The sequence below is a fragment of the Artibeus jamaicensis genome, unplaced genomic scaffold (assembly GCF_021234435.1).
Source record: "Artibeus jamaicensis isolate MK-2021 breed Jamaican fruit bat unplaced genomic scaffold, CSHL_Jam_final scaffold_625, whole genome shotgun sequence".
NCBI lineage: Eukaryota > Metazoa > Chordata > Mammalia > Chiroptera > Phyllostomidae > Artibeus > Artibeus jamaicensis.
Genome location: NW_026522051.1, coordinates 3,423,391 through 3,446,336, shown reverse-complemented (window position 1 = coordinate 3,446,336; position 22,946 = coordinate 3,423,391). Strand labels below are relative to the sequence as shown.

At 57.8% G+C, this 22,946-nt stretch overlaps 1 protein-coding gene across 1 annotated transcript; it reads right to left on the bottom strand.

Annotated features, from left to right (window-relative positions):
- Positions 1–1,032: 1,032 nt before the first annotated feature.
- On the bottom strand, positions 1,033–21,934 carry GPA33 (glycoprotein A33). Its single transcript, XM_037167474.2, has 7 exons — positions 21,617–21,934; positions 11,894–12,048; positions 11,121–11,337; positions 6,128–6,280; positions 3,079–3,198; positions 2,587–2,707; positions 1,033–2,221 (listed from the first exon to the last, which is right to left on the bottom strand). Exons 1-7 carry the CDS (start codon positions 21,687–21,689, stop codon positions 2,110–2,112), a joined length of 951 nt encoding a protein of 316 aa, XP_037023369.2. The 5' UTR covers positions 21,690–21,934; the 3' UTR covers positions 1,033–2,109.
- Positions 21,935–22,946: the final 1,012 nt, after the last annotated feature.

Below are 22,946 nucleotides of genomic sequence, written 5' to 3'. Positions count from 1 at the left end.
AATGCGCAACAAGTGACGTGGTGACGGTGACAGGGCATCGTGTTGACAGTTCATTCCCGAATGGTTCGGGTTAGGGTCGTATTGTACGTTATGTTTTTTGTGAGTTGGAGATTATTTCCAGAAAAACAGAAGGGAAAACATCCGGTGGAGGGAAACGAATCCACCGCCTTCCTGCATGTGTGTGGCACAGCCGCGACACACCTGCAGGCTGTCCCAGCCACCTGTGTGTGTGACACAGCCGCAGGCCCAGCCATCTGCAGAATCAACCCCCCCATTTTCTGGAACCAGAAGGACGTTGAATGGTGCTTGTTCTCTGGGCCCCCAACATCGGGGGTGTGTGTTCCCATAACTCCTTCTCTGGCACGTCCACCAGGGCGCCTATGGATGAGCCAATGGGCTTTCAGAAGGTAGATGGAGCCTGCCTGCCCCTTTAACCAGAGCAGGAGACCCAGGACCTGGGTGCTCACAGTTGGTGACAGGTGACGGCAGATGTGTCCATTATCCTCATCTGACTTTCTGCCCGCCCCCTCTGCCCTCTGTCCCCCTGTCTTCCCTGCTTGGCGCTACAGGAGGCCAGTGCCCACAGAGGAAACAGCTGGTCTCTTGACAGCTGGCCTTTCCTTGGGGTCTGGCAGTGGGAGAGCGGGGGAGGTGGCTTAGCATCCCCCTGCCCGCCCACTCCTGCTGTTCTGGAGGGGGCATCTCTCCCCGACACCCCTCCACTCGGAACCCCCCCTCCCTGCCTCTAGCTCTCATTGGCTCTGGAAGGAGTCGCCCCCTTCCCCGACTTGTCCTGGGGAGGGGATGGCTTTCCTAACAAGGAGCAAGCTTCCCCACGAGGGAGGACCAAACCTCCGCTCTCTGTGACAGCCTTTCCACAACAGCCAGTGTGCTGCCCCCTGCGCCCCACCTCGTCACCTGGCCTCGACGAGGGAGCAGAAGCGATGTCGGGTGGCAGACGCAGACACTGGAGGAGTCTCCACCCAGTGGGAACCAAACCCGCGTCAAAAAGACAGAATCTCCACTGACCACTTAATTATTATTATTGGCAGCATTTTGAATGAAGCAAAGAGTTCCACAAATATATAAAAGATGTTTTTAAAATCACAAATGGACAGCAGATTTGAAAGATTCCTTTTCTGATCATTCGGAAAAGGTGCTGTTTCTTTAACAGTTAACAGCGTTTGGAAGAAACTGGCCACCAGCCCCAGGCCTAAGCCTGGACTCCTGGGGGCAGAAAACAGCTGACCAAGGGGGAGGGGCTGTTGGAGGGGCAGCACGACCCCCAACCAGCAAGGCAGAGCCAGGAGCTTGCCAGGCATGGGGTGGGTGCGACAGGGTTAGGGCGGGCACGGCGGTCACTCTGGTCTCAAGAGCGTGGCTGTGATGTGCTCATTTAAGTCAAGTCACCATAATTCACCAAAGGGGCAGATGAGTTTGGGTGGGAGTCACCTTGGTGCCCACAGTCGTGGCAGGCAGATCCGTGAGGGGCAGGCCCCACCTGTCAAAGCAGGGGTGAAGACAGGCCCGGCCCCAGGGGCTCAGGTAACTCTGCCTGGAGGGACAGCTCCACCAGGGGGCGCCACCAAGCCCAGTCGGCAGGCAGGGATGGACCCCACGTTGGGCAGCCACGTGGGAGGGTGCAGGGGGGCTGGCGGTGGCCCGCGCCAGCAGTGCCTGACCATGCTGAGAATCGGGGCGGGGAGGGGGATGTGGGTGAGGCTGGAAATCGAGCTGGAGGCCAGGCCACGTGGGCCCAGAGCGGGGAGTTGGCACCTAAGTTGGATAATGATAGGGACCCCTTTGTGTGCATGCTCATTCATTCATTCATTCATTCAACAAAAACGTTTTTTGCGTGCAAACTCTCCGCCAGGCACTGCCCTGGTGCTGGGCACACCGAGGTCCCCGTGGGCCTGGCCGTGGGGAGGGGCCCCTTGGCAGGTGACAGCAGCTCAGCCAGGCCCAGCCGGGACCCCGCTGCTGACTGAGAGGACAGAAGTGCCGTCAGTACCGGGAGGGAGGCTCAGGCAGTTGGGCCCAGGTAGGGGCGGGAGGCTGGGGAGGGAGCCTTGACTTGCGGCAGGCCCTGGTCGCCCTTGGCCCGTGTGGTCAGGAGTGACGGCGGCTCCCTGTGTCTCCGTGCTCGGAGTCCTCCTCCTCCTGCCGCCCTTGTGAAACTTCCCTCAGCTGCTCCTGGGGCTCCCGGTAGATGGACCGAGTCCTGCGGCCATGAGGACAGAGGGACAGTTTGCCTCGGGGAGCTGGGCCCAGCCCCGCTCCTGGCCCACCGTCCACACCCTTCCAGCTGCAGAGGGACCCTGGGGTGAAGGGTGGGGCTCAGAGGGGACAGGCAGTGGCCCAGACTTGTTCCACTTGTGAGCTGAGGGTGTCAGGGAACAGGCAGGAGGGACCCACTGGTGACGAAGGTGGCAGCCCACAAGCCCCAGTCCCCACAGGAGCCCGCCCGGAGATCCATGGGCCGAGGGCCACATCTGGGACTCCCACGTCACTTCAGGACAGGCTGACAGGACCCACAGCTGTCCCTGGGTTCGAGGAGCCCCGTGCTGCCGGGCCGCCCCCACTCACGGCCTGGCCTCGTCCTGGCTCTTTGCTCGGCAGCAGCAGCAGTAGATCAGGACGCCGATGAGGATGAGGGCCACCACCGTGCCGCCGGCGATGCCCGCGTACAGGGCCACGTTCATGGAGGCTGCGGCAGACAGAGCAGCTGCATCCCTGACCCCGCTGAGCCCCGGCTCCAGGCCCAGTAGGCCAGGGACAGATGGCCCTGCCTTCGCGTCCCTGTCCCCCCGGGTTCTCCAGGCCTTGGGAAAGTCCTCAGCCATCAGCCAGGCGGCTCCTGCTCCAGCCTGTCCCTGCGCTGGTGAGTGTCCCACCCCACAGGATGGGGTCCAGACTGTGCCAGCCGGCTCTGGGCGTGGCCCCCCTGCTGATGGGGCTGGTCTGCGGCAGCAGCCGAGCCCAGGCAAGGGGAGCCACGGGGCCAGCCGTGGCCGAAGAAGGCTGCGATCCATCCCCTTTCCACACCCCGTCCTGCCCTCCACTCTCTGCTGCTCTTACGAGGACTGGCGGTCACCGTGATGTTGCAGGACTCCGTCCCCACCTCGTTGCTGGAGGTGCAGATGTAGAAGCCGGACGTGTCTGTGGAGATGTTCTTCAGGGTCAAGGTCTGCCCCATGGCTGGGAAGGAGGACCGCCAGGTGAGGAGAGGGCGCGCAGCAGAGCGGGAGTGGCGGGACCTGCGGCGTCCTGGCCCGCCCAGCTGCGGCCCCAACTGTGGCCCCACCTGTGGCCCCACCTGCAGTGAGAAGACCCCTCTCCAGGCCGCAGGGCAGGTGGTACCACTCCAAGGGGCGTGTGGGGTGGCCGGGCACCCTGGGTTTGAAGCCCCGGCCTGCAGCTTGCGCACCGTGGGACAGTGGGCAAGCCCCTCAGCGCCGCTGAGCCCCATTTCCTCAGCTTTGACGGCGGCGATGGCAGCACCCAGCTACCAGGACACCCAACCGGGGCGTCTGATGAGCCACGAGTCACCATCGACCCGAAGCAGAAGGCCCGCCACACGGCACACGCCCAGAATGTGCGTTTCACAACTCGCGTCACACCGAAACGCCTCCTGGTGAGAAGGTGTCGTGTTCTCCCGAAACCGAACCTCGGCCGGGACTCGCCTGGAGGGAGACTCTGCAAATCACGTCTCTGACCTCCAGGGGTTTCTGCTGCGGGTAATGAATGGGTGTGTGTGTGTGTGTTTGAGAGCATGTGAGTACACGTGAGTGTGATATTGTGTGTGCGAGCACAGGTGTGTGAGTGTGCATGTGAGGGTGTTGCGTGTGTGTGGGGGTGGCAGGCAGCTGTCTGCACGCTCTGTCGTCCAACACGCACGTGAGCCGTTTAAGCTGTTGGAACCGCAGCTGCGAACCTGGGGTGGGAGCATCACCCCTGCCCCTCCTGCCGGTGGCCCTGCAACCAGCTCACCTGGGAGGGGAGCTCGGTGTCGCTGTGTCCCGGGCCCCAAGCTGCCTTGTAGTGACTGCAGTTCTGAGAGAAGGGTTGAGACCTCTGTCCTCTCAAAAAGCCTGGTGTGGTCCTGGCCGCCACCGGGTGGCCACACTCCGTCCTGTTGCCGCCCTGCCTGACTTCTCAGGGGCAGCCCAGGGTCTTCAGCAACACGCCCAGGCCTGTCCACACTTGCCCAAGGTGACAAAAGGACACGGTGGGGAAGCACTCACAAAAATCCCGTTTCAAGGTCTAGAACTTTCTGGAACAGCTGACAATTTTCTTTGAAGAAATTATTAAGCCAACGTATGTTCACTATAAAAATCTGTGCACAGCACACACAGGTTACTGGCATGCGTCCCGATCTGGAAAGTTCACGCTGACCACCCCAGCTCTAAGCAAGGTGAAGAGGGCCCCAGGCTGTGAGGGAAGACAGATGTGACACAGGGCGATGGCAGGGTGACCAGAGTCCCACAGAAAGTGCCATCCGACTCTAGTAAAGGAGTTTCCTCTCCCGAGCAGGGTCAGGGAGGGCCTCCATGAAGAACAGAGGGTTAAATTAGAGTCAGCCTCGCTCCCACCGCCCAAGTGACTGCTGGTGACCGGGCTTGTTTTCTCCAGTCGCTCCACGTGGGTGTACTTTCCCCAGACACTGCCCTGGGCACCGGTCTCCCCAAAACCCTGGCACCCCATGCCACGGCCGGCTTTCCGAAGCACTGTGGACGTGTGATATTAATACATCACACCAAAAGTGAGCCCGTGAGCAGGACTGGTTTAGAGATCGGAGCGAAGGGCTGGATAAGGTTTTACAGACAGAACTCTCAGAGCTTCTACTGTGCTAAGGAGCACCGGGCAGTTAGGGGTAATGGTCTTGTTTTCTAAACTAACGGGGTGTTTTAAAGAGGCAGCTTGAAGGAAGCCACTTTGGGAAATGCTCTCGGGCCCCGGACAAACTCTGGGGGTGAACAGCCTTTACCAGACCCCCACCATTTCAACGGCACACCGCGGGTGGAGGGGAAGGCTTGTCCAGGGTCGGAGTGGGGCTTCCCTCTCCAGGGTCAGCCGTGTCCTCCCCCCGTTCCTCACACAAACAGTAGGCATTGGAAGCTGCTCTGGGGTGAGCCGGTGCCACCGGCGCCCCGAGACCTGCTCTGATTCCGAGCTGGGGCTCCCGACCCCTTTTCTTGGAAAGGTCCTGATAGTTCTGAAATTGGGCTGAAACTGATGTTTCTGCTGCTGTGGGGACACCTTGTGGTCAAGAAGGGTGGAGCGACCAGTTCACCCTGTTTGACGGAAGTCCTCTTGGGTGCTCCTGGGCACTGGCGCCCACCCCGCCTTTGCCCTGCTCGCCTCCTGCCACCCTGAGCCAGAGGACCACCCACAACTGAACTGACAGGCACCTCTCGGGCTTTGTCCCGGGAGCTCTGGGTGTGGCTGGCTGGCTGGCAGTGGGGGCCCCAGGGCTCCAGTGAGGAGTTCCCACACCGTGGGCTCCTCGGTAATGACAGGAGGATATTTATGTAGTTTTGGGTGGTTTTTTTGGTTTCGTTTTGCCTTGTTTTTCTAGTATGTTTCCTGACCAAAGGCCAACTACCAAGCTGCCCAGGACAGAATTGGTCCCCTGGCAGCTGTAAGTGAACCTTCCATCGTGGCCCCTGAACCCCTGGGAACGTGGGGTCCCCACAGCAGCCCTGGTCTGGTGGTGCGGGACCAGAGAAGGGGGCGTGTTTGGGGAGGTGGGGTTCGGGGGAGTCTGAGATGGACCGGCCTGGGGAGCACGTGGGAACAAGAAATTGCCACCCTCGAGTGGGTACAGTTGGGGACACAATCACCGTCCAAGCTGAGACTGCAGCCAGAGTGACTGCCGATGACGCCCAGTCCAGAGAACCGCGTCCTGGGGCTGAAGGAAAGCCAGGAAGCCTGTCCTGGGCCCTTCCTTCCACTCAGTGCTTCCCATGGAATCACTGTCCTCACTCTCGGCCACCCGTGAGCTGGGCAGGTGTGGTTACGAGAAAGTGATGCTCAGGGAAATGACCCGAGACGTCGCTGTGCCAGCTGCAGGGAGGGGGAGGGGCGGGGGCAGCCTCAGGGCCTGGGGGCACCCGGCTGGGGTTACCTGGCAGGCCCACCCGCTCCTGGTTCTGAAGGTTGTAGCTCTTCCAGCTGTACTGCGGGGCCGGGGAGCCCTCCTTTGATTGGCAGGTCAGCTGGATGTCGCTCCCGATCACCGTCTCTCCCTGGATGCTGCAGTCCGGTTTGGAGGGTGGCACTGTGCGGGGAGAGGCCGAGGAGAAGGCACAAGTTAGGGGGACCTTGGTGACAGCCAGGCCTCCCCTCCCCTGTAGACACACACACCTGCCTTGTTGGTTCACAGGCAGAGAAAGTCAGAGCCTAGACGTGAGGCGTGACGTTCCAAGGTCCGTCCACCCGGAACACCAGCCCGGTGGCTAGTCCCTGGCATGGGGGCAGCATCACCATGGCCAGCATAGAGTCATTGCCTTGTAAAGAGGTGGGTATAGGGTGGGGCCCCGGGCCTGCTGGCTCCAGGCCCAGGGCTCCCCCACCAGCCACAGGCTCAGTGACTCAGCCGGGCGGTTTCAGGTCCCGTTCCCCGAGGGGACAGCAGATGGTCTGGGAAAGGCCATATTGCACCCGCAGTCACTGCTTCTTTTAAAGGAGGAGCCTTTAGCAACGGAGAAGCCACCTTAGCTCACAGATCACACAGGGCAGGCTGCCCGCCCCTGGGGCCGAGCAGCCCCCTCTCTCCAGCCCTTCACCGTGCTCGCCTGGGGTTAGCGCTGCCCTCTTTTCATGCTTCGCTGGTAAAATGCCATTGTCCCGAGGGGTGGGGGACAGGAGGGACCCCGGGGGCAGCAGAGGTGCCGGGTGGGAGTGAGGGCCGAAGGGCTGGGGGGACAGAGGGACAGAGATAGGGACCGGGAAGCCCACAGCGAGGAGGGCACAAAAGCCAGCGGGTCCTCACAGTGCGTGCCTGACCTGGCCTCCCGGAATTCCCGCAGACCCCCAGCGGGGCCCCCGTCCAGCACAGCTGTGTGGTGTGGTTCATTCCACAAACCAGACAGGGACCCCTCCTGTGCACGTGGCATTGCTGGGGACCGGGTGGCACCGTGAGGGCATCCCTGGGTTCAGGGAGTCCTGTGGAGGCACCGCATGGGTGACTGGACAATGGCAGGCGGGCAGCAAGGCTTGGGGGCAGGGACGGCACAGCTGAGGGACACAGACGTGGTCCCAGCACAGGCCGTGACCCGAAGGAAGAGACAGCAGCGGAGGTTGGGGACAGGTGCGTCCCTCTGCAGAGGGGCAGGTGTGCCCAGGCTCTGGGAAGCATCAGTTGTGCCTGAGACTTCTGGGAGTGTGCGTCTGGGTGAGCAGGAGGTCACAGAGGGGACAGGGCTGTGCCGGAGCCGTCAGTGGCAGGCCAGCCCCTGCACCTCTTTCTTTCATGCCCTGCAGGGTGAGGCCCATTCCCCAGTCAGACTGCGGTGCAGTTCTGGGGACGCTGTTAGAGCAGCCCTTACACCTGCTACAGGGGCCCCCGGAGATCGTGGATCTCCGTTGGGACAGGAGGTAGATGCCACCTGAGTACTTATTGCAGGCAGAATGATGAGCAAATGAACGTGATAGGTTCCAGGCCTTGCAAAGCCTGCAACTCCTGCTGTGGACACAAGGGGGCGCCAGAGGCCGTGAGGCGGCCGAGCCCGCAGGTGCCACATGTGTCCCAGGGCCAGGTGGTTTCCCTGAGTGACTTAGGACTCTGTGCGCTTCAGTCCTGAGGTCACCCAGCCAGAGTGGGCGGCCACACATAACGAAAGCCCTTCTGCCTGAAAAGCAAGACAGCCATTTGGAAAGAAAACTTTTTTAAAAGAGAATTTGCTGGATTTCTTTTTTTTTTCTTTTTTTAAATTTATTTTTTTAAATTGATTATGCTGTTACAGTTGTTCTATTCCCCCCTTCATTCCCCTCCACCCTGCCCCCCATCCCCACCATTACCCCCCTTTAGTTTATGTCCATGTGTCTCAAGTCCTTTAGATTCTATATTTCCCATGCTATTCTTGCCCCCCCCATCTATTTTCTATCTACTGTCTATGCTACTTATTTTCTGTACCTTCTCCCCCCTTCTCCTCCTCCCACTCCCCTGTTGCTAACCCTCCTTGAGATCTTCATTTCTATGTTTCCACTACTGATTTAGCTGTTCTTTTAGTTTGCTTTCGTTTTAGGTGTGGTTGTTAATAACTGTGAGCTTGTTGTTCTTTCACTGTTCATGTTTCTTTAACTTCTTTTTCTTAGATAAGTCCCTTTAACATTTCCTATAATAAGGGCTTGGTGATGATGAACTCCTTGAATTTGATCTTATCTGAGAAGCACCTTATCTGTCCTTCCATTCTAAATGAAAGTTTTGCTGGATAGAGCAATCTTGGTTGTAGGTCTTTAGATTTCATGACTTGGAATACCTCTTTCCAGCCCCTTCTTGCCTGTAAGGTCTCTTTTGAGAAATCTGCTGACAGTCTGATGGGGACTCCTTTGTAGGTGATTGTCCCCTTAGCTCTTGCTGCTTCTAGGCTTCTCTCCTTCATTTTAATTTTGGCTAATGTAATTATGATGTGCCTTGGTGTGTTTCTTCTTGAGTCCAACTTTTTTGTACTCTCTGAGCTTCTTGGATTTCCTGGAAGTCTATTTCCTTTGCCAGATTGGGGAAATTTTCTTTTATTATTTGTTCAAATAAGTTTTCCACTGGTGGCTGTGCCTTTCCCCCTTCTGGTACCCCTATAATTCGGATATTGGAGCGTTTAAAGATGTCCTGGAGGTTCCTAAGACTCTCCTCATTTCTTTGAATTCTTGCTCCTTGACTCTTTTCTGTTTGGCCATTATTTGCTTTCTTCTGGTCCACTCCATTGATTTGAGTCCCAGTTTCCTTTTCATCGCTATTGGTTTTCTGTGGAATTCCATTCATTTCCATTAGTTTAGCCTTCATATGTTTCTCTAATTTGTGGCTATAATCAACCAGATCTGTGAGGATCCTGATGACCAGTGTTTTAAACTGTGCGTCTGAGAGTTTTGCTATTTCTTCGTCGCTTAGATTTATCTCTGGGGCTTTGAGGTCTTCCTGCGACATTTTTGGTCTGTTCTGGCCCTTTAAGTGAGAGAAGCGGCGTCTCGGACTCCCAGGTCGCTGGGTTGTGACGCTGTATGTGGAGGCGTGGTCAGAGCGGGGAAATGGCGGCGGTGCCCACTACCGCCTCCGCCGGTCCAACCGCCCACTCCCTCGCCTGTCCGCTCGCCCGCAGATAGGCAACCGCAGTCAACACGCAGCACCGCCTCCCCACTGTCTCCTCAGCAGTCGCTCACCCGGTGGGTTGCTCGGTCGCCCACTAGGTCCAATCCTGGGTTTGGAACCCGTGCGTCTGGATTCGCACGTCTGGATTCCGTGCCTGGGTCTGTCCCACCGGAGTCCTCCTGTGCAACCCCTCACGAGACGCTGGTTTAGCCCCTTACCGGTCGGGCTGGAGAATTTGTTGTTAACGGACTTCCGAAAAGTTCAATTTTCCGTGTTCTGGTTGTGTTTTCTGATGCTAATATTTAGTTGTCCCTAAACTTGGTTGTGTGAGAAGGCACGGCACATCCACCTATACCTCCATCTTGGCGGAAGTCTCCTGGATTTCTTAATGCATAGTATGAAATGATCTCTCTTGCTCTTTCTTTTTTTTTTTTTTAGAGCAAAACATGGGTTGCACCGAGTTCTGTAACCTCAGATGCAGCACATCCCCTCGCCCTGCCCAGGCTATGGGAGAACGGGGTCGGTGCATGCAGAAGAGAAACTGGGTGGAAACGCTCATTCTCCTGGCAAGGTAATCCCTCCCCAAAGAGCTAATGCAGAAAGGAAGTGTGCACACCCAGCGAGGCGTGGCCACGCCATCGGGGCAGCTGTATAGTGGGAAGCAGTCTGGGCGTGTCGCGTGTGCTGGGCGCTCACATCAAGCGTTGAGACAGCGGGAGGAGTGAGGTGACGTGGATGCGAAAGAACAGGACCGACGCGCTAGCTGTAAACTCAGGGAGGGCTGGGAGGAAGCATACGCCCTAGCAATACAGGTGAAAGTTGTTCGGTTTCTTATGTGTAAAAAAGTAGTATTTGTTAAAGAGACAAGTGTCCCCAGCACGGGCACTTGAGCATTTGCGTCTGGAGGAAGGGCGCCACCGTGGGCGAACTGAGAGCAGAGCAGAAATACACTCCAGTGGGCGGCCTTCCCTGCATTGGAGAAGCAGCCCCCATTCCGTGGATCTGGGGGGCAGTGGGGGGGGAGCACAGCGGGGCCCTGCACGCAGGGTCTGGGGCCCCTAGAACATAGCTGTGGTGGGCATGCTGGACAGAAATAAAGCGTGATGGTGACGTTTCCGAGATGCTTGCGAAGACGCGGAAGCCGCCCTCCACGCATGCGCAGGGCGGGGCTTATTCATTACAGAACAGAAGTGATCATAGAGTGATGTGTCCACCATGCGGTGTTCCGTGGACACAGGAGGGCCAGGGGACATGTCCAGGTGGGCACTGCTCTGTCCCCTGCCCCGCACTGCCCCACCCGCCACCCCTGCGGACCTCAGAATACAAGTTAACGCCCTGGGAGAGCAAACACAACAGGCAAGCTGACGCCTGCTGCGGGGTCGAGAGAGGGTGCGTGAAGGCCCAGTGAGTCTAGACAGATGGGGGTTCAGTGACAGGAGAGAGAGAGTGCGGGTGGCCTCTGCCTTTCCCTTTTTACCGGTTCCCTGAGTCATGAGCCAGAAATGGACCTGGGGTGGGGAAGGTGGGCTCAGGAGAGTGAGGAAACCAAGCCACACCCTCATTTCTCCACTGGTGGCCCCGGCTTTAGGGGGGCCTCTTCCTCTGCCCCAGGGGCAGCTCCTGGGTAACTCAGAGCACCCTCCAGTCCACAGCAGAGGCACCACGCCCCTGCCCTGAGGTGGACGGACGGACAGGTGACCGAGAGTCTGAGCTCCTGGTCAGACACTGCTGCCTCTGGCTCTGGCTCTCCCAGGCCACCTGTCCTCCCCGCGCCCGCTCCCCGCCACCCCTGCTGGACCCCGAGGCCACTCACCGAGGACCAGGAGGCGGACGCGTCCCTTGGAGGTGCCTTCCAGGTCTTGCAGCAGCGACACCGAGCACTCGTAGGTGCCGTTGTCGTCCATGGTGAGTTGGTCAATGGTGATGGAGGCGTCAGACTGCTGGGCGTTGTCCGAGAAGGTGACTCGGTGTTGGTAACGGTCACCGTGGCTGAGGCCTTGGGCTGGAATTGTCAGCACGGCCACCTTTTCCTGGGAGGAAGAAGAAATGCCACTTGGTCTTCACCCTCAGGCCCTGGCGCGGTGCCTCCTCCAGTCCGTGGCACCGAGGGCTCTTGGCCACCGTGCCCAGCCCGGAAGCACTGCCACTGGCCCCAAAGCAAACAGCTCTCCCCCCAGGGGGCACCGTCTTGTAATATCTGCCTTCATTTGATGGCCGTACTGGAACATGGGATCAAGCAGGCCCACCACAGCGAGGGCAGGTGTAGGTGATCAGTTTCCTTGGACCCCAGCACGGCCACCTCTGTGGCCTCCCGCATCTCGCTACTCCTCCCATTGCAGCCCATTGTCTGTTCTCACTCACTCAGGCTGCGGTGTTTATTGAGCACCTACTATGCGCCAGACTTGGAGCTAAGCAGCCACCCTCAGCTTCCACGTCCCTGGGTTTCCTTGAGTCTTGCCCTTGGAGTTTATTTATCCGTCGACACACTCATCACTCCGGTCAGCTCTGCCTCCATGCAAAGCCCAGCTCTGCCACCTGCCACCTGTGCCCCTTCCCGGGACGCCCTCACTTTCTGAGGCCCCTTACCGTGTGACTCCACAGAAGTTTGTCCCATTCGATCAGTCCTTGCGGGGAAGAGGCTGAAGTGTGGTAGGTACAGGGCAGGGTGGCACTCTTTCCCCGGGCGACCCGAAGAACTTCCTGCGGGGTTTCCACAGAGATGGCCGCCGCCATCACCCAGACTGTAAGGGAAGTGGGAAGTGGGAGGGAGAAGTGAGGGATGAAGGCACACACCTCTGCGGGAATGCCGGGTGACACCTGTCCTCAGCTGTAGCTGACCCACTCCACCTGCAGCCCCAGGCTCACCTCCCACCGCAGCTGTGCCCCCACAGGGCTGGGGGAGAACCGGCATAGGACCAGCTCCCCCCCCCCCCCCAACGACCTCCCCTACTGCCTGCAGCACCACCCTGTCCCGGCTTCAGCACCAGCCCACCCTGTCCCACCCACCCTCCCTGCTCCTACTCTCCCCATGCAGAGCGGGCCCTTCGATACTTTCCTTCCCGTATCCCTGCGCCTCCGGCACTAACACACAGTGTCTCCAGGCCATTTGAGGAAGTGGCATCGCGTGGCGTTTAAACAAGTTTAAATAGGGTTTCCTTCTTTACTAAACGCAGGACCCCTCCCCCTCCCCCCACAGGCCCTCTTGTGCCCGCGTTCTGGCCCAAGCAGTGGGCTGCGTGAAGCGTGAGTGGCACGGGACATGCACTCGGCGCAGCGCGTTTGCTGGCCCGTCATCATTGCCCGGTGCCTTAGTTACACTGTGTGTGAGCTTGCGTCCTCGGGACCCGCCCCCCTTGGCTAGAGGCGAATCGGAAGCAGCGACCCACCAGCCCCCCCAGAAGACTCTCAGGAAGGGATAGTGATTGCCAAGGGTTGTAAGTAAAGAACAGGTCAGTTTTGGAGCTCCCTAGGACAGCGCCCTGAAACTGTTCCATGTTTGTGGATTTGCGAGGGAAGAGGTGGAGGGGGGTGGCTGAGAAAGAACTCAGGAAAAAAAGGACCCTCCCCCATGTGCAATGCTCCCGATGCGCTATTTGTAAGCTCGAGAAGGCGGATCCGGCACCTGGAGGCGCCCCGACATGTTCATGGTCCTGGATGAGAGTCTATTCTTTGTGCAAGACCTGCAGGCCGACAGCCAGCCCTGGGGGTCCTCCGTGGCCAGTGCAAAGCCCCACACACACTGACACACTCGGTATCCCCTCATTCCCACTCGACTGGCATCACAGGCCAGGAGGCCTCCCCGATCCGTCGGGAGTAAGTCCGGGCCCTCCCACCTTTTCCATGGGCTCCATGTTCCCAGCTCTTCGGCCCTGGTTTGCTCTTCTGTGGGACCTTCGCTTCCCTACCCAGAGGGTGCGACAGGAGCCCCAGGTAGGACATCTAAACCCTGATGACACTGCTAAGAAGTGGAGGAATTCTAGAAACTTCTAGAGCCTTCCAGCCACCTCCCATTCCATTTCCTTGCACACAGGTCGATGTTGGGCATCTGTCCTGCTGCCCAGAACCAGCCCCCACCTCCCGCCTCCTGTAGCTGCAGCTCTCGCGTCCCTTCGCCTTCCTGGAGCTGTGTCCTTCGCGCGCCAGAATGCTCCCCTCCCCCGGTGCTCCTTCTGGAGGCTGAGCTCCTGGGTGATGTGCTGGTCTTGTTGGGAGGGGGAGGGGGCAGGACAGGAGTTGGAAGAGCCGCTGCCTCCACCTGTATGGAGGACTCAGAACACCCCCTCCCGCAACGCACGCCGCTGTCGTTTGTGGAGGAAGATGTTTTGGGCGCAAATGTCTGAGAGAAAATGTCCGAACCCCCCCGGCAGAGCTGATGGCTCTGTCCTTTGTGCCACCCATGGCCCGTGAGTCCCTGCACCCTGAACTTCTCGTAAAGGTGATGGGGGGCCAGGGGCACCAGCGCTGGATGCGGGCTCCGTGGCCCCATTTTCCTCACTCCAGAGCAAGGGTCCTCGTCTCTAACTCAGGGTGTCAGGAGGGTCGCTGACTTAATGCAGGTGGCATCCGCGCCCGTCCCGGCCCGGAGGCTGCACAGACCTTCTGCGTTACCCTGCCCTTATCCTCGGCTGCGAGCCGATTCCTCATCTTGCCTCCCCAGGGCCCTAGTGAGTGCCCCCCCCACGGGACAGCTCTACCGAGTGCTTTTCCACAGCAAACACACGAGTCCCAGAGAATTCAGGCTTAAAACCTGGGTCGGATGAGCCACCAGACACTTGGTTGAAGACCCCACCCACGGATTGCTAGAAAAATGCCAAAAAAAAAATCAAATAATGGAGACCCCAGGAGCCCCAGCAAGGGGAAGCCCCGGTGATCACTGGTGAATGACTGAGGTTCGTTAACGAGATGCTGAACTGTCCCCCGAGAGCCAACCAGAAAGTAATACACCCTCGGAGGATAATGAAATGCTTGATGGCCTGGCTGCTGGAGGCTCGCTCCGTGCTTTATGGGAGCCCCGGGGAGCCGGGCGGTAATGGCTGCACTTAGGAAGCCCATCTGCTGGTAGGAGCCACAGTCTCCGTGAGGGTGGAGACCGGTGCCGCCAGCCAGAAAGGGGGGAGTCTGGTGGGGGGGCACTTCATACTCGCAGGCGGGTTTATCCTGACCCCCACCCTTGCATGTGGCCTCTCTAGGGGCTCTGCCTGGCCCCCAAGGAAGGAGGGGCGAGAAATCAGTAAGTATTTGTTGAGCTTTCTGTTCAACAGGAATCTTAGGAACATACCAAAGCCAATCAATTTGATGACTTTTCCCTACGGCCCTAGTTTAGGACAAAGCACAGGAGAGCAGTCCCTGGCCTGTTCATGCCCCGCCTCCTCCGGAAACCCACCGGCAGCAGCCCGGCCCTCACTGTGCCGGCTTTTACTGTGTTTAGTTATTTCATTTAGGTGGAGGTGGCGTGTGATATTACATTAGTTTCAGGCGGACAATGGAGCGATTGGAAACTTATGTACCTGACGGTGTGTGATCGCTACCCCAAGCCCAGTCACCATCTGTCACCGTGCACAGTTGTCACAGTATTGTTGACCATAAACCCCTTCACCTTCTTCGCCCACCCGCCCACCCTCGCCCCTCTGACCACCATCAGTCAGTTTGATCTCTGATCTGTGAAACTGTTTTTGATTGGTTTGTTTGTTTGTTTGTTTGGGACGGGTGTGTTTTGAGATTCTGCTTGTAAGTGAAATCCTGCAGTATTTATCTTTCTCCCGATGACTCATTTCATTGAGCATAATGCTCTCGAGGTCCAACTCCGTCAAATGGCAAGAGTTTACTCTTTTTCATGGCTGAGTAATATTCCATTGCGCTTGTGTACTCGCCTTCCTTAACCATTCGTCGGTCGATGGAAACCCACGTGGCCTCCACAGCTCGGCTGCTGTGAAAACGCTGCTTGCGTGCAGGGGTGCAGGTGCCTTTTCGAGCTGGTCTTTTTGTTTCCTGCCAGCTCCTTGGAGCCACCTGAGGCAGTGTCTTCCCCAAGTACACAGTTCCCATGTGGATGAGGGTGGGCCGGTGGGTGCAGGCTCCTCCCCTCACCAGATGGAGCTCCTTCCCACCCCGAGAGCTGGGTGGTAACTGGACCCTGTGGACTGAGTGGTTCGGGCACAGTCCCCACCCGGAGGCCCTCAGAGGTGGCCGTCCACCAGCAGCCACCCGGAGCCTCATTGCGCGTTAAACCCAGTGTCCAGGAGTGAAGTGTGTGGGGAGGGGGAGGGGCTTTGTGGGGCCAGGACAGCAAGGGACAGGCTTCCCGAGGGGGTGGGACTTGAAATGGTCCCCGAGTGATTCAGTTCACAGCATTGACCATGGGGACGTGAGGGGCCGGATCAGGATGAGAGACTGCACACAGCCCCACCCGCCTCCATGTCGTCACGGAGAGAAAGCAGATTCCAGAAGAAAACAGACCAGATGCAGGATGAGTAACAGTGCTCCCTGGGTTCTGGGATCTGGAGGCAGTGTGGCGTTTCTTCCTGGTGCGGTCGTGGTTTCCGAATGCCCCCAATATGCATGCGGGGCTCCTGGGGCCCCAGCACCGGCTCTGGTTTGTGAGGCAGGCAGGTGGCACGGCAGCCTGCTCTGCAAGGCACGGGCCTTTCACGGGGAGATGGGGCAGCTGGATCGGGGGCACCCAGGTGTCTTGAGGAGGTCCCCCGGGCCCCCATGGGGACAGAAGGTGGGGAGGCATGAGTGGGCTTGCAGGATAGGGGGCTGGAGCTGCGGAACGAAGAGACGGAAAGTGGAGGAGGAGGCAGATGGAGAAGCCCCCAACCCGGGGTGGGGCGGGGCGGGGCGGGGCGTTGCTGGAAGACTCTGAGCCCCTGTGTGCAGACAGGTGCAGGCAGCGAGCTCAGATGGGCGCCCCGCCTTCCACCCTTCATGCCCGACTGCCATGAACTTTGTGACGGTCTTCGGTGGGGTCGCCGGGCTGTGCCAGGTGTTTATGGCATCGCTGACTCACCAGGGCGGAAAACAAGGAAACCAGCCCAAAGGGCACTGGGTGGCCGCGGGCAGGGAGGCGCCTCAGGAAGGAAGCTGGTTCCGAGGCTGACGGCTGGTGCCCTGGGCAGGGGAGCCGAGGACAGCTTCAAGCTCAGCAGGCAGAGAAGGGACAAAGCCTGAGCACTGCCAGGGTCGGGGGCCACCGGCCTGCCTTGACCTCCAAACCCAGCCACCCCTCTGTGGGCCATGTCCACACGAGACTGCAGTTCACTCCGGTGAGGGAGGCAATACCTGGGGGCTGCAAGGACATGCTCACCCTTTACCCTGAGGGACAAATCCATTTCCTAACTGTCCATCTTATCTGTCAACCCCAGGAAGGGACTCAGGATGGGACGTTTTGGTGGAAGCCAGTGAGGTTAAAGAATGGAGGCTCGGAGAGACACGGGGGCAGCGTGGGGACGGGGAAGGGGAGCAGCCTGGGGAGGCTGAAGGGCAGGGACGCCTCCCTGGCAGCCGCCCAGCAGGTGGCCTGCGGTCCAGGCCCGGTGCTAGAGGCGGGGACGCAGCCGGAGGGGACGCTGCCGCAGGGGTGGGCACAGTTCTGTGCTCACGGGGTTCAGTCCTCTGGGCGAGGCGACTGGTGCTAAATAAGTAACCACTGGAAACTGCACCTAAAACCTTAGCAAGTGTGACCCGTGGGATGATGGGACAGAGCAGGGGATGGGGGTGGGGCGGCTGTCCTGAGGAAGGGTCTGCGGAGCTAAGGGGGGGAGGAGACATAGGAGGGGGTGAGTTGGGGGAGGAGAGGGCGGGGTGTGTTCCAGAAACCAGCACAGCTACGGGGGTTTTGGGGGTGTGTGATCCCCCCATATGATGTCCCAGAGCCTCCGAGTGTGGCTCCCAGTATATGAATGGGCCAAGGACAAGCAGCACACTGTGCCCTCAGGGTGGCTTCGGACAAATCCCACCACTCGCCTCTCCTGGAGAGTCCCCTACAGAGTGACTTGGGAGTCGCACCTCTGCCAGCATGGCCAGACGGGGCCCCTGGCTCTGCCCTCACCCCACTGCCTGCCTCTGGTCCCAGGATCCACTCCCCAGGGCACTGGGACGCCTTAGGTCGGAGGGTCACGCGCCCACCTCCCGTAACACCAGGGGCAGTGTGACTCCGAGCTGCCGGCCACCTGCCCAGGACCGGCCTCAAGTTCCCACCTGGGACAGGAAACCAGCTGCACGTCAGAGTTGCCTGGGTCTCTTTTTCACACTCAGAGAGCCTGCTCTCCATCTCTGAGTCTGTCTCTAGATAGCTCGTTAGTTCAGCTTGTTCATTAGATTCCACACAGGAGAGAAATCACATGGTATTTGTCTTTCTCCAACGGGCCTATTTCACTTAGCGTAATGCTCCCCAGGTCCCTCCACGCTGTCGCAAAGGGTGAAATTTTCTTATTTTTTTATAGCCGAGTAGTATTCCATTGCGTAAATGTCCCATAGTTGTTTTATCCACTCATCTACTGATGGGCACTTGGGCTGCTTCCGAATCTTCGAGATTGTAGATGACACTGCAGTGAACATAGGGGTGCTATGTTCTTTCAAATTAGTGTTTCAGTTTCTTCAGATGAATTCCTGGAAGGAGAACCGCTGGGTCATATGGCAGTTTCATTTTTAGTTTTGTTGCGGTATCTCCACACCGTTTTCCACAGGGGCCGCTCCAGCCTGCGTCCCTACCCACAGTGCACTGGGGCTGCCCTTTGCCCATGTCCTCGCCAACACTTGTTGTTTGCGGAGTTAGTGATGATGGCCGTTCTGACAGGGGTGAAGTGACGTCTCACTGTGGTTTTAATGTGCGTTTCTCTGATGATTAGTGATGCTGAGCATCTTTTCATATGTCTGTTGTCCGTCTCTATGTCCTCTTTGGGGAAGTGTTTATTCGGGTCCTTTGCCCATTTTTTAAATTGGATTGTTTGGGGTTTTCTGGTGTTAAGTTTTTTAAGCTCTTGATAAATTTTGGGTGTTACCCTTATCAGATGTATCGGCAAATATGTTCTCCCATTCTGTGGGTTGTCTTTTTATTCTGTTGATGGTTTTCCTTTGCTGGGCAAAAACTTTGTCCCATTTATTAATTTTCCTTGTGCTCCACTTGCCTGAGCTGATATATCAGATAAAATGTTGCTACTGGAATCACATTAAGCATCTCCTCTGACCACAGTGCTGTGGAACTAGAGATCAATCACATGAAGAAAACTGAAAAATACACAAAGACACAGACACTAAACAACACGTCCTTAAACAGCGAACAGGTCAACGAGGAGACCCAGGAAGACATCAAGACACCTCGAAACACACGAAAATGGGGACAGTGACCCCCAATCTGGGGGACACTGGGGAATCGATCCCAAGTGGGAAATCGATAGCATTACAGGCCTGTCTCAAGAAACAAGGAAAATCTCAAATAAACAATCTAACTTCACACTTAAAGGACCTTGACAAAGAACAGCAAACGAAGCCTGACACAAGTGAGTAGAAGGAAGGAAATAATAAAGATCAGAGCAGAAGTAAATGAAGTAGATTTCTTAATAAAAAAGGTACAAAAGACCAGATCTAAGGAGCTGGTTCTTTGAAAAGATAAACAAGATCGACAAAACTTTAACCAGACTCATTAAGAAAAAGAGAGAGAGACCCTGAATAAATAGAATCGGAAATGAAAGAGTAGAAATAACAACTAACACCAAAGAAACACAAAGGATTGTAAGCAAATACTTCAAACAACTGCACACGAGCAAAGCGGAAAACCTGGACAAAACGGCTAAATTCCTAGAAACATACAGCTTTTCCCAAACCAAATCAGGAAGAATCAGAGAATGTAAGCAGATTACACCCAGTAAAATGGAAACGGCAATCAAAAAACCCCCCAAAATCAAAAGCTCGGGACCGGATGGCTTCACGGGCGAACTTTACCAAACATTCCGAGAAGAACTAACACCTCTCCTTCCCAAATGATCTCAAAAAGCTCAAAAGGAGGGAAGACTCCCAAGCTCGTTTTATGAGACCAGCATTATCCTAATCCCAAAACCAGATAGAGACACTACCAAAAAAAGAAAATTATAGGCCAATATTCCTGATAAGTATGGATGCTAAAATCCTCAACAAAATATTAGCAAACCGAATGCAGCAGTACAGCCGAAGGTCATACGCCACAATCAAGTGAGATTTATTCCAGGAATGCAAGGCTGGCGCAACATTTACTAACCAGTAAATGTGATACAAGGCACGTTTTTAAATTCTCTAATGCGCTGCCTTTTCTCTGTGTCCCCTCCTTACTGTCTCATGGGGTACCTCCTCCCTTCCCAAAGCCCGAGGGGTAACCCTAGGCCTCGGCTCTCAGCGTGGTGTCGCTCTGTCCAGCACGTCAGCAACGTCCAAGTTACGTTGGGGCAAGTTCAGATGGAGCAGGGAAGGAGGGCCAGGAGGTCTGCTCCAACCCAGCTCGAGCTGCACCTCCTCCAGGAAGCCCTCCCTCACATCCCAGCCCCTTCTGCTGGTGTCTCCTCCTGACCCATGGTGGGGAGGGCCCCCTGGTTGCTTTTGGGGTCGACCTGTGAAGGCCTTCATGGCTCACTTGCAGCCAACCATGGCTATTTCCCCCCTAAATGTTTTCACTCAGCAAACTGGCCTTACCCCCTGCAACCCTGTGCCCCAGCCCCTTCCTCCAGGGTGGGGGGGGCGGGGAGGCAAGGTGGGGGCATGTGGTTGTGCCTTGGGGGGCAGGGGTGGGAGCAGAAGACACGCTGCCTCTGACCACAAGCCCGAGGACTGGTTCCCCTGGCCACGGCCCCCGGGGTCACCTGCCTGCTCACAGGAGGGGCAGACTGGACCCCTCTCGGGAATGCAGGGCTCGGCCGCTTTTCTCTCTAAGCTGGGCAAGCGTTCCCTCTCTTTCATTTGGGGTTTATTTTCTAAGCTGAAATCCTTTCTTTTTACCCACGTGAGGGCAGGCATCCCTAGCCCAGTGCCAGGCGGGTGGCCACATCCTTTCCCGTCTGGATATGGTGGCTGCGTGCATTCCAGACCCTCACCCCTGCGGCCCCCACACAAACTGCACGTTCAGTGGAGGGCTGTCTGGATAAAGGAATGGGCCACCCGACCCTGTAACCTGGTTGTCAGGTCCTGTGGCCCCCAGTCAGCTCAACCACCTGGCGGGCTGGAGCCAGTCTGAGTGAATCGGTCTCTGCCAGATCTATTTCCAAGCCTCGACCCAGCCCTTCTCCAGCACCGGGCTGCCCTCCACCCAAGGGCTCCAAGGCCAGGTGCTGACAGACGGGGGGGTGGGGAGCCAGGGGGCCTGGGAGAAGGTCCTGGGCGGCAGGCGGCAGGTCCTGAGGCTGCACAAGCCGAAGGTGAGCTCTGTCCAACCAGCCTCCTTGGTCCGGCGGCTCTGAGGCTGGGGACTCCGGCTGTAACCCTCCCTCTCTCTCCTTTCCTCCCAGACCCCGGGGCCTTGAGAGCTTCTGAACTGCCGGTCGCTTGGATTTCTCAAAGGTGCCAAATCCGCGGAACGGAATCCCCTCCTGAAGTTCCCACCCTGTCTCTCAGCTTCCCTTCCCCACTCTCCTTCCCGCTGTGCCCAGGTCCCCAACGCCAAGCCTTCCATTCCCAACCCTAGAAACTGCACGGGCCCCACACGGAGACCTGGCCGTTGACCTGGATTTGGGTGGGTATGGGCGACTGTCTGATTTCAGTTTCGTGACGTTCCTTGTCTCCGAGTTTTTGGTGACCAGAGCATCAGAAGGCTGAGGAGGGGGGGGCTTCCGGAAGGGGCTGGTCTAGTTTCCGTTGTTGTTGTTGAAGGGTTGAGTCTTACTCTGGGAGTGATGTCGGGGAGCTGAAGTGTCTTTCTGCCTCAGTTTCCCTCTACGTGGCACGAATGTTAACCCTCGTAACATCGCCTCTTTCTCTGGTGTTAAGGCAAAGGTTCGGATCCCAAGTAGGCAACACGCCCGAATCCGTGCATCCTGGATTTTGCAGCACAAGCTTCATTTCAAATCCTTCAGGCCCATTGTCAGATCGTGCGTCTGAATCTATGTTCTTATTTGGGATCAGAAAATACGTTCTTTGAGAATTTATGAGTTCTTCCTTCTGGAGCGGGCTGGCATTTTATTTGCTAATATGTGCGTGAAACACCGTTCTGGTTCTGGGTTCTGGACTGCGACGCGCCCTCTGAGCGTGGAAAGGTCGTTCTGCCCGGCAGGAGCACCGCCGCACCCCCGGGGCGGCCCTGGGGGAACCCCCCCGCCCCGGGCCCTGGACCGGGAAGGGGCTACTCACCTGCACACAGCACCCCCAGCACAGGCTGCGCCCTGCCCGCCATGCTCTTGCTTCCTCTGGGCGCCGAGCCCATATGGAGCTGGTGGCAGCCACACAGGTCCGGGCGGACTCAGCCCTACGCCAGCCTCCGACCTGACCCAGAAGTTGCCTGTGGTTTCCTCTTCCTGGTCCCCACAGACGGGCCCCAGCACCCCGCCCTCACACTGACTGGCAGGTGAGCTCACCCGGGGGACTGGATGTGAGCTGTACCTCCTCCACCCAAGGTCCCCAGTGGGAACCTGTCCACCTTCCCCTTGAAGCAGCCTCTCTCTGCCTTTTCTCCACTCGTCAGAGGTACAAAGTCCCAGGCGTCTCACCGAGGTGTGGCCCCTCCTACAACGAACAGGAAATTGCCGCTGGTAATAAAAAAGGAAAGGATGCCAGAGAAGGGTCTGAAACCGGGGCAAGAGCGGTGTTGACCGAAATCTGAACCACCTCCAGGCACAATTGTGATCTGTCCCTCTAATTCCTGCCCCGTCTACAAGGCCTCCACCATGAGGAGACAGAAAGACTGTCCCCTCCGAGCGCTGGCCATCTGGCCAGGGAGGCAGAGAGACCCAGTAGTCACAGAACGCAACCACCTGGTCTCCCTTGGCTTGGGACTCTCCTGGTTTTAAACCCGGAGTCCCAGAATGCCGAGACTTCTCTGTCCGGCAAACTGGGATGTCTGGTCATTGGCCACAAAGTAAGAGTCCTGGGGGGACCAGCACCTGGGAGGCGGCACAGGGCCCCCTCCTTAGAGCGAATGGGGAGATGGGCAGGTGGTTCTCTGCATTACAGACGGGGGCTGCCTCTCAGAGGAGTGAAGTGGGCTCTCCCGGAGCTCCCGCCGAGGGCGGTTTCGTGTTTCCCCTCGTGTCCCGTATCAGTGGTCCTCATGTCAATCTGCCAGTTCAATGGGGTGGCCCTCGGTCCCCTCTCCTCCCGAGTGGCCCCTCATCAGTTGCCTCTCTCGTCATGTTATCGCTCCATGCACCCCCCCCCGCCTCCCTTCCACCACCCCTTCCCTATGCTGGGCGGCCAGCCAGGGCCTGGCCCTGCTTAATGCCCCCTGCTGTCCTTCCCTGCCCCTCCCCGACCCATTCCCACTGTTGGCAAAAATAATATGAGCAGAGCCACTAAATGGCACCGAAGCTGCCGCCCCAGAGGAACCGCCTTGCACATCTGATGCCTCAAATATTTGGATGAAAACAGGGCAAAATGACCTTGGATGGGGCCCAGGACAACCACGTGTCACAAAGAACTGTCTGCAAAGATAGCGAGGAAGCAGTGGTTACGACTGCTGACCGAA